This window comes from Taudactylus pleione, unplaced genomic scaffold, assembly GCF_031769625.1.
Source record: "Taudactylus pleione unplaced genomic scaffold, aTauple2 ptg000005l, whole genome shotgun sequence".
Classification (NCBI taxonomy): domain Eukaryota; kingdom Metazoa; phylum Chordata; class Amphibia; order Anura; family Myobatrachidae; genus Taudactylus; species Taudactylus pleione.
Window position 1 is genome coordinate 22,272,739 of NW_028284408.1, and position 13,221 is coordinate 22,285,959.

At 43.0% G+C, this 13,221-nt stretch overlaps 1 protein-coding gene across 9 annotated transcripts in view; it reads left to right on the forward strand.

Moving 5' to 3' along the window:
- PRPF40B (pre-mRNA processing factor 40B) overlaps positions 1-13,221 on the forward strand; it is a 155,012-nt gene that overhangs the window by 80,675 nt on the left and 61,116 nt on the right. For all 9 annotated transcript variants that reach the window (XM_088446345.1, XM_088446416.1, XM_088446708.1 and 6 more), the window contains 3 exons: positions 283-394; positions 3,681-3,745; positions 11,045-11,209. In XM_088446345.1, coding sequence (XP_088302471.1) covers positions 283-394; positions 3,681-3,745; positions 11,045-11,209 — 342 coding nt within the window. The remainder of the gene's footprint in view (positions 1-282; positions 395-3,680; positions 3,746-11,044; positions 11,210-13,221) is intronic.

Below are 13,221 nucleotides of genomic sequence, written 5' to 3' on the forward strand. Positions count from 1 at the left end.
CTGTAATATATTATACATATTTCCCTTTGTCTTTTCCTTGTGTTTATGATTCTTGGAATGAAGTACTTATTCAGTAATATATTATACATATTTCCTTTTGTCTATGATTCTTGGAATGTAGCAACTTATTCAGTAATATATTATACATATTTGCTTTTGTCTTTTCCTTGTGACTCTGATTCTTGGAATGAAGCAACTTATTCAATAATATATTGAGCCTCCTCTGTGGAAGAATAAATGCATGTTCTAGTTTGTGATTACTTTGCTTTTCATGTTTTGCAGCGATAGCCACCAAATGGAGGATGGAAGTAGAATGGAGCCAGAGAAAAGATTTTATCAATGGAGCACTAAGGAAGAAGCAAAGCAGTTATTTAAGGACCTGCTGAAAGAAAAGGTAAGTTGTAAAGATGAGAATTACTATTTTCAACTGTAAGAGATGATAATAAGTGACTTACTAAACTTTAAAAATTGTGACCAATGATATTATTTCATGTGAAAATAAATACAATGTTTTGTGATAACCATACATTTCCCCTCCTTTGATATCATTAAAGGGTAGTAGTCATTCTTGAAAACCCCTCTTGTTTTTCCAGTGAAATGAATAGTAATAAAAATGGTGAACTAAATAGATACAATTAAGGGGGTCATTCAGACCCACTCGCAAGCGGCAGTACGCTCGCAAGTGGGTCGATGTTCCCCACTGCGCATGCGCACGACGGAGGGAGCTCCGTCGTGCGCATGCGCGTGACCCGGACTGCGACAGCCAAGCTGTCGCTCCGGGTCTCGCACCAAAGGGGGCGTGCTGTCGATGGTGACTGACAGCACGCCCCCTTTGGTGGGCGTGCCGGGGGCGTGCCTGCCAGATGGAGGCGTTCCCATGGGAACGCCTACCGTCTGAAGCCGGCTCCACTGACATCACTAGTGATGTCAGTGGGAGTGATTTTGGCTCTGATAGAGCCAAAATCACTCCAGGGCTTGTGGCAGGGAGACCCTACCGCAGGGTCTCCGTCGCAAGTCCGATGGTCGCGATGGTCAAGACCATCGCGACCATCTTTTTGGACGCTCGTATATGCTGTGGGTGGTCACCCACAGCTATACGAGCGTCCAGGAGGACGCTCCATTTTAATGGAGGAGGGCCCTGATTCAGAGCGAGTGCTCTGGTCAGAGCGTCCGGCTCTGAACCAGGCCCTAAATTTTGATATTGGTGATGAAAAGCCAAAGGGTAATAAAATGGTGGCTTGTATGACTTTTATCTTTTAATGCCATGTATATATTCAGGATGTAGTTAATATCCTGGCTGTCGGGATGCCGGCGCTTAGAATGCCAGTGCTGGAATGCCAACACCATTCAGAATCCCAGCACTGGCATCCTGACTGGCAGCATCCCAAGGTAAGTATTGGGGTTAAGGGGAGGGTTAGTGGTTAGGGATAGGCACTATGAGAGGGTTAGGCTGTGGGGGGGGGAGGGTTAGGCTGTGGGGGGAAGGTTAGGTTTAAGCTTTGGGGGGGAGGGTTAGGGTTAGGCTGTGGGAAGAGAGTGTTAAGTTTAGGGGTAGGGTTAGGATACTTACCTGCAGGTGTCAGTTTCCTAACCCTGTCGGGATGTCAGCATCGGGATTGTGAATGCTGGGATCCAGAGCGTCAGCATCCTGTACCCAGCCCATATATTCAATATGTGTTACATCTGTCAAGAATTATGTCACATGTGGAGCCAGTTAACTTATGAAAGTTTCAGAAATGGTCATTACACTTGAAACCATACAATAATTGATAATGATTTTGGAGTTTTTAGGGCAATCAATATATCAGGACATCAGAAACTCAGTATAGCATAGAGATAGCAGAGTGTCAAAAACTCAGGATTACATATGGGTAGTAGACACTTCTAACAGTGGCTACATGATATCAGTCCTGTGTCAAACAGATAGCTGTGAGAAGGTGGTTTTTCTGTCACATAGAAACACAAGGGATTGTATTGAAGAAGTCCAAGGAACCAATCTAGAATTAGCAGCAAGGATACAAAAACGTATTTGTGTCATCTGGCAAGACTTTTTCAGGTGAAATGGTCCTGAAGATGTATAAGCAGTTCAATTGTCATATCACTTGATGATCATAAAAGAAATGGAGAGGGGCGTAATAACTTATATGTTAGAAATAAAGGTATTATATGTATAATTATAATCAACATAAAATGAAACACAAATAACAATAAGTATTATTATTAATAATAATAATAATAATAAGAGGAAGAATATAGAATTTAATATATGCTAAAAACAACAACAACAGAGAGAACCAAAGCCAGAGGACTTCCATATCTATATTGCTGCATATTGCAGACAATTTGGCCACAATATCAGCTGGCTGTATTCTGAGATAAAACTGAACCTGGAAGCTCCTATGCAGGCATATGTAGTCACCTCCACTTCAGTGCTCATACAGTAAGGCAATGAGAAAAACAGGAGATGGTTATGGCATCATGCCCTGTAATGAAGTAGATCCACTTTCAAACTAACTGCTATACCATATATTGCACACACCTAAATGAACACTATTATATTGCTTTGGGCCTGGTTAATTATCAAATCTCCGTACTCATCCTGAAGGTGTCAGTGACACACGTGGTATCATTGTGGGATGTTTAGGGTAGCCAGAATTTGCTTACCACCTAGCTAAACAGACAAAATGGAGGAGTTGCGTAAAAGGCTGTTGAAAGTAGCTAAAGCACAGCAATAGACCACGAGACTGTTGCATGCACCACTGACCTTGTCGGTACAGACATAGCAGGATAAGCTGTAGCCTAATACCCTGCAGAAAATGTACGGCACTGAGGTTTATCTGATAGCATTAGAAGTATTGCAAAGGAGAGCTGGCCTGAGATGTTAGCACCTTTTTAGTGTGGTGAAGCAAGGAATGAAAGAGGCAAGGGAAGGGAAAGAGACTGCAGTAGAAGAGAAGGACGTATAAATACAGAAAGAGACCCACTCTAGGGTGATAAAAGAGGACAGTGATCTGTACAAACTACCCTTCCAGAACTCTAACTTGGGAAACATGATTAACAAAGCCCAGAAACCCTGTAGGAAAAAAATCATAATGAGAAATAGCATTGGAAAGAGAAACACAGCGCTGTCTGTAGGGAGAGACTGCTGATGAAACACTGGCGCGTGGAGATGAGGGCTATAACCTGGTGCCAAGGCGGTTTACCCTACAGCTGCCTAATCTGCTGGGGATTCAGTTTATTTTATAGCTGAAAACGACTTGTTGTACCTAGATAGTTGGTACCTTCCAAGGGTAGAGGAAGGAACAGCTAGTGGTTCCACAGTGTGGGCACATATTCCGCAGGTACTAAAAATGTAACTTTCTCTCACTTATATGGGGTGCATCTTGGGGAGGACAAACAACATGATTGTATATTTGTATGCCTAATCCACATTAGCAAGACATACCCTACCTGCCCAACTCTTTACCATTATGTGAACTTCCCAGGATGCTGCCATCTTGCCCTGCAAATACAAATACAAAAAGTACTCACAAGTCAGCGTTTGCACCAACCCTTATTGACACTATCCTTACTTGACAGTCACATCTTTTTAATCCATAAATTAAGAAAATATTTAGTGCTTACTTTTTTACAGTATTACAAAATATGTAATAAATTAAGTGACTCGTATATTTTTGCAGGGTGTTCCTTCTAATGCATCATGGGAGCAAGCAATGAAAATGATTATAAATGATCCACGGTACAGGTAAGAGCTTTGTGTCCATATTTCTAAAATGATAAATTCCTGATAGAATTTGTTACTAATTGTGGTTTCCCTGTCAGTAGTATAGGGACACAGATGGTGACTTAGATTACCCCTAGCAGACTGGGAATTGAAAAAAAAAACTGACTTTTCCTTCTTCAAATTACCCCCCTGCTTCTTTTTGTAGTACTCTGCATAGAAGGTGAGCACAGGGCTTTTGTCCTTTTTGTATATATTTTGTTATTTTAGTCTTCTTCCTTTTACACTTTGTGGGACAGCCTCAGTGGGCCCTGGAGTGTGGTATCCCTTTTTCATTCACAACATGGGTCAAGAGGATGCTTAACCACCATTGCGGGTCTTCCATTCTTGTGACCTCCATGCCCTCGGCAGGGATGGCTCGATTGCTATGCTTCCTCCTGGAAGACAACAGGGCTTGCTGCAGGGTAGGTCACCAATGGAACGTCCATGTTTGGGGCCAGTAAAATGCTGGTTTGAGTTTTCCAAAATTCTGCCCATGTTACAGAAGCATCAGATTCCAGGAGGCCTCCCTTGGAGATTTCCACTGGAAGAGTGTGGGGCCAATCTGACATGACTGACAAATAGAAACAGTATATTCCAAGGCATTCAGCATTACTGAAGTGTACAGATGCTTGTGTCTGCTACAATCTTCCATTGCTCCACTCTCCGAAATTACTTCAGTCTGCCACAGCAGCTTGGATATCCACCACTAACAGGTCTAGCATTCCTAGAGGAACAATTGGTACCTGGCCAGCAAGGACTGTCTCCTGCACACTCAGGCCTGCACCTTTTGTGTTTTGTCTTTCTACTCTGTTCCCTATGGGGGGTACAAAAATTAGCCCCTAACATTGTTCGGGCACTAATGCATCCCCCGGGGCTATTCAATTAGCCCCGGGGTCCGCCCGACACTGGCACTTATCAGGTCTTTATTTTCGATGTGTCCCGAAAAATAATTAATGATAAGTGATGTTTTTTCACCACTGAAATGGCGAAAACACATAGGTCTGCGAGCTTATCGCGGATCCTATAAGTTTTCGGGAGAAATATCCTATTATTTCGGATTAAATAATATGATATGGTAAAAAAAAAAACATTGGCGAAGAAACGGGGATAATCGTCGAAAATCCCTATTTTTCGCCGATTGCTCCTAATTGGATACCCCCAGAGATGGATGCTAATGCGATCGCAGCTGCGATTTCATACGCAAAGCAGCAGCGAATTATGGAAATGTTAGCAAAGATCACCTGAACATAAAGACGTTCACTGCTGCCTTCTTACCTGCGTGCAGAGACATATACCTGCGTAAATATCGGTAACATGCATCGGTGCACATCTTACCCTTGTGGCAGGTCTGATCTGCCGCAGCCTTGGGAGCTCTTCTGACACGCAGAGCTGCGCATGCGCTCACAGTAGCTAATTTATGCACGCCCATGTAACAGCGTTTAAATGGACAGGCACGCCTGCGTCTTTCTGGCCACTCCCCGTTACCACCTCCAAACACTGAAAACCTGTCAGTCACTTTGTGATGGGCTCTTCTGTGCATCCGTAATCGCAGTGTGGCTTATACGCTTGCGCGATGGCAAACAATCGCTCAATCTGTGAGAAAATTGCATTAGCATCCATCTCTGAATCAGGCCCATAGTTGGCATTTCAAGACCAACTGTTGTGTCAGGTGAGAAACACTGTGTTGGAGCTATTTTGGGAAAGAGACATGATCCCAAACAGCAACCCCAACGAGCAAATATTATGTATATCAATGGAATAAATCAGTGGTTCTCAAACTCTGTCCTCAGGACCCCACACAGTTCACATTTGCCAGGTCATCCAGCAGGTGCACAGGTGTAGTCATTACTCACTGACACATTTTAAAAAATCCACAGGTTGAGCTAATTATTTCACTTGCGATTCTGTGAGACCTGGAAAACATGCACTGTTTGGGGTCCAGAGGACCGAGTTTGAGAACCTGTGGAATAAATGATAACCTTCTATAAGACACATAAAACTGGATGAAATATTAATTTTGTGGTTATAGGCAGCCCTAATGTAATTATATTTACTACTGTCAGATTAGCATTCCAGAAATAGACACAGATTCACCATGATTTATCTGTGGGAATGCTTCTTTTATAGTTATAGTTTTGGGCATTGTGCATTTATTGCGTCTTAACATTTCATCCAGATTTATATGTTCTCTAGAAGTATATAATTTATCCACTTGACATGTATTGTTTGATGGTTATTATAATTGTTAATATTATTAATAAATGTATTTGTATATACAGTAGGCAGGCATTTTTTTTATTTTCATTTGATTAAAACTGACAGTTTGAGCTTTTTGTATTTTTGATCCATTGCCGTACACAATTCCCCAAGCTTTGACCATTGTTCTGTATATTATTTTTTTTTTATCTATTAAATTAATAAATTTTTTCATAAAAGTCTGCCTTACAAACACTGCTTTACTTTGTAATATTAAGATCTCTGAGCATATGAGACTTGTGGACCAGTCGCAAAGCACTGTGATACATGGACTGAACTAGCGTGGGACCTAAGGCTGGGTACACAAGTAAAGATTTTCTGTCCAACCATCCAACTAGTTGATTGGTTGGAACTAAAATCTGGTAAGGTATGAAAGCAAAGGACAATCATCAATTTGCTCCCAAATGCCGTAAAATTTACAAAAACTGTTGTTTGAACAAATTGTTTAGATCAAACATTTAACAAACTTGTCTGAACGTCCATTTTCATCTGTTTTCTGGCATTTAGGAGCAAACTAGTTGGATGGTTGGACAGAAAATCTTTACGTGTGTACCCAGCCTAACAGTAGTCTTGGCAAAGCTTTTGTTTTCTTCCTATTGTGGATATGTCTGGTTCCCTCAAATTCATGACCTAAAAGAGGATCACTGGGCTGGCAAACAGGGTGGTCCACAGTTACGTCTGTGCCAAATACCTGACCGTTTTACTTACGAGTCAGACAGGTCATTTTACATTATCTTTGCAGTGTCAAGCAGCACTCCAAGGGACTGAGGCCATGATTCAGAGCCGGATGCTCTGACAGAGCGCTCGCTCTGAATCAGGGCCGTCCATGCTCCTTTTTGGAGCGGCCTCCTGGCCGCTCGCATAGCTGTGGGTGACCACCCACAGCTATAGCAAGCGGCCAAAATGATGGTCGCGATGGTCAAGACCATCGCGACCATCGGGCTTGCGACAAGACCCTGCGGTAGGGTCTCGCAGCCGCAAGCCCTGGAGTGCTTTTGGCTCTATCAGAGCCAAAAGCACTCCCACTGACATCACTAGTGATGTCAGTGGGGCCGGCCCCAGACGGTAGGCTTTCCCATGGGAACGCCTCCGTCTGGGCAGCCACGCCCCCGGCACGCCCACCAAAGGGGGCGTGCTGTCAATCACCATCGACAGCACGCCCCCCTTGGTGCGAGACCCATAACGACGGCTTGGCCGTCGTTATTCGGGTCTCGCGCATGCGCACGACGGAGCCGCCTCCGTCGTGCGCATGCACACTCGGGCAACATCGACCCGCTTGCGAGCGCTCAGCGCTTGCGAGCGGGTCTGAATCAGGCCCTGAGACATCTGAGGGGATACCAGAGTGGACCCAGTCAGTATTTGGACTGCTTTAATCATCTATCTAAAGCACCCTGGCAAGGGATATGCGGTTACCATGGCTGTTTCCATCCCGGAAACCTACCTAAGCCTGAGCTAGGTCCCATATTTAGTTTTGTTTGTTTTTTACAAACCTCTCAAGGAAAGTAAAAAACCTGCAGGTGCCACGTTCCCCGATGCACGTGTTCCCCTTCTCTGCCAATTTTATGGTGAACATTTCCCCAAGTTATAAAAATGGTAAAACTAGGAGTGATAATGAAAAAGGAGCCTCAAACAATTCCTTTGACTACTTATTTGGAAACCTTAGTAGGGTGGTAGTTTTGGCCTTGAACATTTAAAACATAGTCAGTCTCATCCATTTTCATTTCTGGGTGTAAACAGTCATGGAACCATTACTCAAGGTTAAACAGGTTCAGTGAAGCCTGGACTTTTAAATGTTAAGTACACAAGGTGACGAGATTGATAAGTCTACATGAATACTAGCTATGACTGGGGACATAGAAGTGGTCGGAGCAAGATATATGCCAGCTTTAGTGTTGGGGTTTGCATCCTAGCTCATCTGTATTAAAATAAATATGCCCAGTATTTGTGTGCTACAGATGTGTCCACATACATCTATCCTCCCTGCGCTACAAGTTGCATTACACATAACGCGTAATAGCGTTGATCGTCTTTCTGTGCAACTTTTCCCTTAAAATGCTTCTTGTTTGCAAAGCAATGTGAATAGTATGCACAAGCAGCTTCTGCTGATTAAAATGATATGCAGCATGCCTATATTCTGTGTGCGACTGCGTATATCTGCATTCGAAACCCTGACCCTATAACGTAGCATTTCACATGCAGATACAGCCACAGTCGCACACAGAATATAGGCATGCCGCACTTAAATTTACACAGGATAAGCTGTTATGCGTCCTATTCGCATCGCTTTGCGAATTTGAAGCATTTTAAAGGAAACAGTCACATGAAAACTCAGTGCTACCAAGTCATGCCATGGCTTGCCGCGACTAGAAGGACTGTTTAATGCACAAGGAGGCTAAGTGTGTGTGGACAAATCTGTACATGCAAAAAGCAGGCAGCATTTTTTGCATGCAGAAATTGTATTTGCACCTTTTATTGCAACATGATTTGTCCAGGTGCACATTTGTATCCTTCAGTTGGCTAAATTCTTCAGTTGGCTAGAGTCAGTGTGGTGCTAGTTGGCTTGTTACCCCATTGAAGACAAGTGATAGAAATCACAGTGGTTGCCAGTAAACCTGCTTTGCTACATTTAAAAAGAGTACTTTATACAATACAATATTTCAGTTACAGTACTATATAGCAAATAGCTATATAAGCAAATAAGGTCATACCCTTATTTTTAATAGCCTGGAACTGGAACTTTGCTTTTGCCACAACCTCTGTGGAGGATCCTCAATCCTCAGCATTCCTCACTTGCTGTTGAAGATGGGTTTGGAACATCTCAATATCTGTATTCCTCTGCTGGTGATTTTCATGCTTACAGATATAGTGTTAATCCAGGGTGTAGGGCAGGGGTATTCAGTTATTATATTGAATGACCCTATTTGATTGTTTTTGTCCCCTCCCCTTTGTATAGCTTTCTTGGTTTTGTGTACCCCACCCTTTTCCTAGATTCATTATTTGTGTGCCCGCACCCTTTATATAGATTTATTGATTCTGTGCCCGCACCCTTTATATAGGTTTATTGATTTTGTTTGCCCCCCAACTTCCTTCTTGTAAGCTCTTCTCTCCATGTTTATCTTCTTCTTTCCTTGTTCACTTAAGTAACGAGATGTTATGACATCATGACATTGATCTCATCTGCCACACATGTGCAAGATACTGTAACAAGGCAAAGTAAAAAACCTAAAATAACTGCATTTTTGCTTGGCAGCGCCCTGTCTTGCGTGCCAGTTTGCATCGTGTTGTGGGTCAGATTGGCCCCTCGTTGAATAGGACTGCTGTAGGGGATCACAAAGCAACTCACCCAGGAATGAACTTATTCTGCTGCTTTCCTTGTTTCTTGATGTGAACTGAGAAGGGAACAGGGTTGTTCTAGAGCGGAGTAGTGAGTTCTTATTTTTTCCAGTGCTGTAACCCCTAGGGCAGTGGTTCCCAAACTGGGTGCCTCAGGGCACTTGCAGGGGGTGCCTTCGGTTTAGTCAGTGTGATAGGCAAAACCAGTGCTAATGGCTGCCAATTAAAAAATATGTGGACAAAAAGAAACAAAGTCCCATAAACTACCACATAACTGAACATAAGGGTGACATAAGCACAATTCACTTAATTTAATTCTTACCAAATTTCTCAATAAGAAACCTTTTTTCCCAGGAGTTCCGGTGGAAAAAATGCTGATTCTCTAGGGCACCGTGATTCGAAAAAGTTTGGGAACCACTGCCCTAGGGCAAACTGAAACCATCACCTGTGTCCCTCTGTATCCTCAGAAAAAGGGAATTAGGTTTAGTACAAATATCTCCTTTTTATGTCTAGGGCATTGAGTGAAATCACCCTGCTGTATTAATTCACTTCCACAGACTTAGGTTGACAAAATAAGTAAGCAACTACAAGTTTATATTTTAAAAATGGATTTGTTTATACACAAGTTAGCAGACCAGCTTGGCATGCATTTTGCTCTGATTGCACCCTTATACCATGGCAGAATGTGGGTAATTAAATGACTAATATATGATGTCATCACTAATGTATGATGTCATCATCTTCTTATATACAGATGTTCTCATGACTCACCAATCGAGCTCCTGGCAGAGACAGATTCTTCCGAACCATTATACTTTGTCATTTCCAGCTACAACAGCAATTTCACAGCTACAGCATTTCACTAATGCTGGGTACACACTGGCAGATATATTGACCGATCAATTGATCGGCCAATATATATTGTGTGCGTCGGCCAGTGTGTACCAGCGATATGTCTGTGAACAACGTTGTTCACAGACATATCGCTTTGGCTGTGCTGCACAGCCGATGCCCAATATATCTGCAGATATATTGGGACTGCATGCAGTATTTACGGGTACACTTGCAGCAAAGGCCGTGGGGAGGGGGTGCGACAAGTCCCCCGGCCAGCGGGACCCTCGGCCAGATGATGGTTGGTCAGTGTGTATGAACAACCATCATCTGCAGATACAGTATATCTGTAGATCACTTAATCTGCAGATATATCTGTAAGGTGTGTACCCAGCTTAAGTCCACTTTTACAAATGATTACTATGTTGTTTCATCTGTGCATGCAGGTAAAGGCCCCCATACATCAGAGATTGATTGCAGCAATCGTGCAATTTGCAATCGATTGTGTATAAAAATCTTTCCCTATTTCAATCGATTGTGGCAATTCTGCAATCTGCAATCGATTGAAAAAGGGAAAGATTTTTATACACAATCGATTGCAAATTGCACAATTGCTGCAATCAATCTCTGATGTATGGGGGCCTTAACTTTATATAAAAAGTAGTGGTTGCTGTCACTTTCTTGTCTTTATCAATGATGCTTTAATGAGTTATCTATATCTACATCTAATGAAAGTATTAAATGTTGTTTAACTTTCTTAAGACTGTATTCTCAGAACAATGCGCCCACTGTTTTGAATTTTATTAACTTGTTATTGCCGCCTGATGCCCGCTATTTGCGGACAACTTTATATTCCTGTAGTGCCCTGCCCAAGCTGAGTGAGAAGAAGCAAGCATTCAACGCTTACAAATCACAGCGCGAGAAGGAGGAAAAGGAGGAAACCAGACTCAGAGCTAAGGAAGCTAAAGAGAAGCTGCAGCGTTTCCTAGAGCAACATGAGAGGATGACCTCAACTACTCGCTACAGGTACAGTACTGAGGTTCTGTGTATCCATCAGAGCAACTATAGTGAGCGCCCACCTTATCCATGTAACAAAGTGCGGCATATAGCATGGAGAGGTGCATTTTAGTGACTGATATACATAGAGGTCTCTTGCAGTTCCCCAAAGCCTCAGCCTGAAACCCTGTGGCGTTTGTGGGCGGGGCAGGCAAGCGTTCCAGAAAACAAGGGTGTGTCACCCCCATTTTCTGGGAGTGCCAAGGATAGGGTCTGTGTCTTCCGACGCAGATTTCCTGGCCTCGGCTATGGTTCCGAGACAGCCATCTGAATAACTTCAGGGTTATGCTGAGGGTTTCGCAATTGATGTGATGGCTGTGTACTCGGATGCAGCTGTAGATCGCACAAGCATGATGGAGGCGTCTATTTACACCAGATGCCTCCTGTTGCATTAGCTTATGTTAGCATCGCTGCTGTGTCCAAGGACGCAGCAGCGATGCTAACAGTGTACAACTGTGAATCAGGCCCAAGGTGTTGGCAAAGATTTCATAACTTTAATAGCTATGGATATCTTTTTGGAGGTGATGTCTGATTCAAAAACTATTTGATAAATGAGGAAGGTTGCATATTTGCAAATAATGGTCGATGGAGGAAGCTTTCAATTGCTTGTTTTGGGAAGAGACTATATTACCATATATCGCAGCTAAAAGGAGAGAAGGTAATTCGCAGGTTTTAATAGATCATTTTAGATTGCCCCAATTGTCCTTATTAGCATTAGCTACTTTTGGCCCTTGTCCTGGAACTGCTGTTGGAGTTTGGAATTTTATCGTGGAGGGGTTATTTATATATTAACACTAGCGTGCACATCATCTCCAGCACTTTACAGAGATAATGTCAGTCCCTTGCTCAGTGGAGCTTACAATTTACACCGATCACATTGAAACCACTTGGCTAATATTGTGTAGGTCCCCCTCGTGCCTCCAAAACTGCTCTGACCCTTTAAGGCATGGATCACTGAAGGTGTCCTGTGGTATCTGGCACAAAGACATTAGCAGCAGGTCCTATAAGTCCTGTAAGTTGTGAAACAGGGCCTCCATGGCTCGGACTTGTTTTTCCAGCATATCGGATTTAGAACTGGGGAATTTGGAGGCCATGTCAACACCTTGAACTCTTTGTCATGTTCCACAAACCATTCTTGAACAACTATTGTAGTATGACAGGACGCATTATCCTGCTGAAAGAGGCCATCACTATCACGTAATACTGCTGCCATGAAGGGGTACATGGTCTGCAGCAATATTTAGGTAGGTGGTACATGTTAAAGTAACATCCACATAAATGCCAGGACCCATGGCTTCCCAGCAGAACAATGCCCAAAGCATCACACTGCCTCCGCTGGATTGCCTTCTTCCTATAGTGCATCCTGGTACCATTTCTTCCCCAGGTAAACAATGCACACACACCTGGCTGTCCACATGATGTAAACGAAAACATGATTCATAAGACCAGGCCTCCTTCTTCCATTGCTCCATGGACCAGTTTTGAAGCACACGTGCCCATTGTAGGTGCTTTCTTCAGACATAGGTGAGCATGGGCACTCTGACTGGTCTGTGGATACACAGCCCCATACACAGCAAGCTGCGATGCACTGTTTGTTCTGACACCTTTCTATCATAGCCAGCCTTAACTTTTTCAGCAATTTTTGCTGTAGTAGCTCTTCTGTTTGATAGGACCAGACAGGCTAGCCTTCACTCCCCAAGCGCATCAATGAGCAAATAGATGTCCAGGCAAATGACTTAAGTAGTTTTTTGGCTCCAGTGAAGGCCAGTGGGACCTCCAGAGGACGAGGCACTATCAAGTTTGGATCCATTATGATATTAACCACTTTTTCAAGTATTACAGTTCTCTTGCTTATGCTGTACTACATGTACAGTTACTGTCCCTGGATAACTTACACATTACCTCATAGAGCCTCTAGTTACATATTGTACAATACCTATTGAAGCATTACAATACCTGGAAGGGACGGTATGGAAATGAAA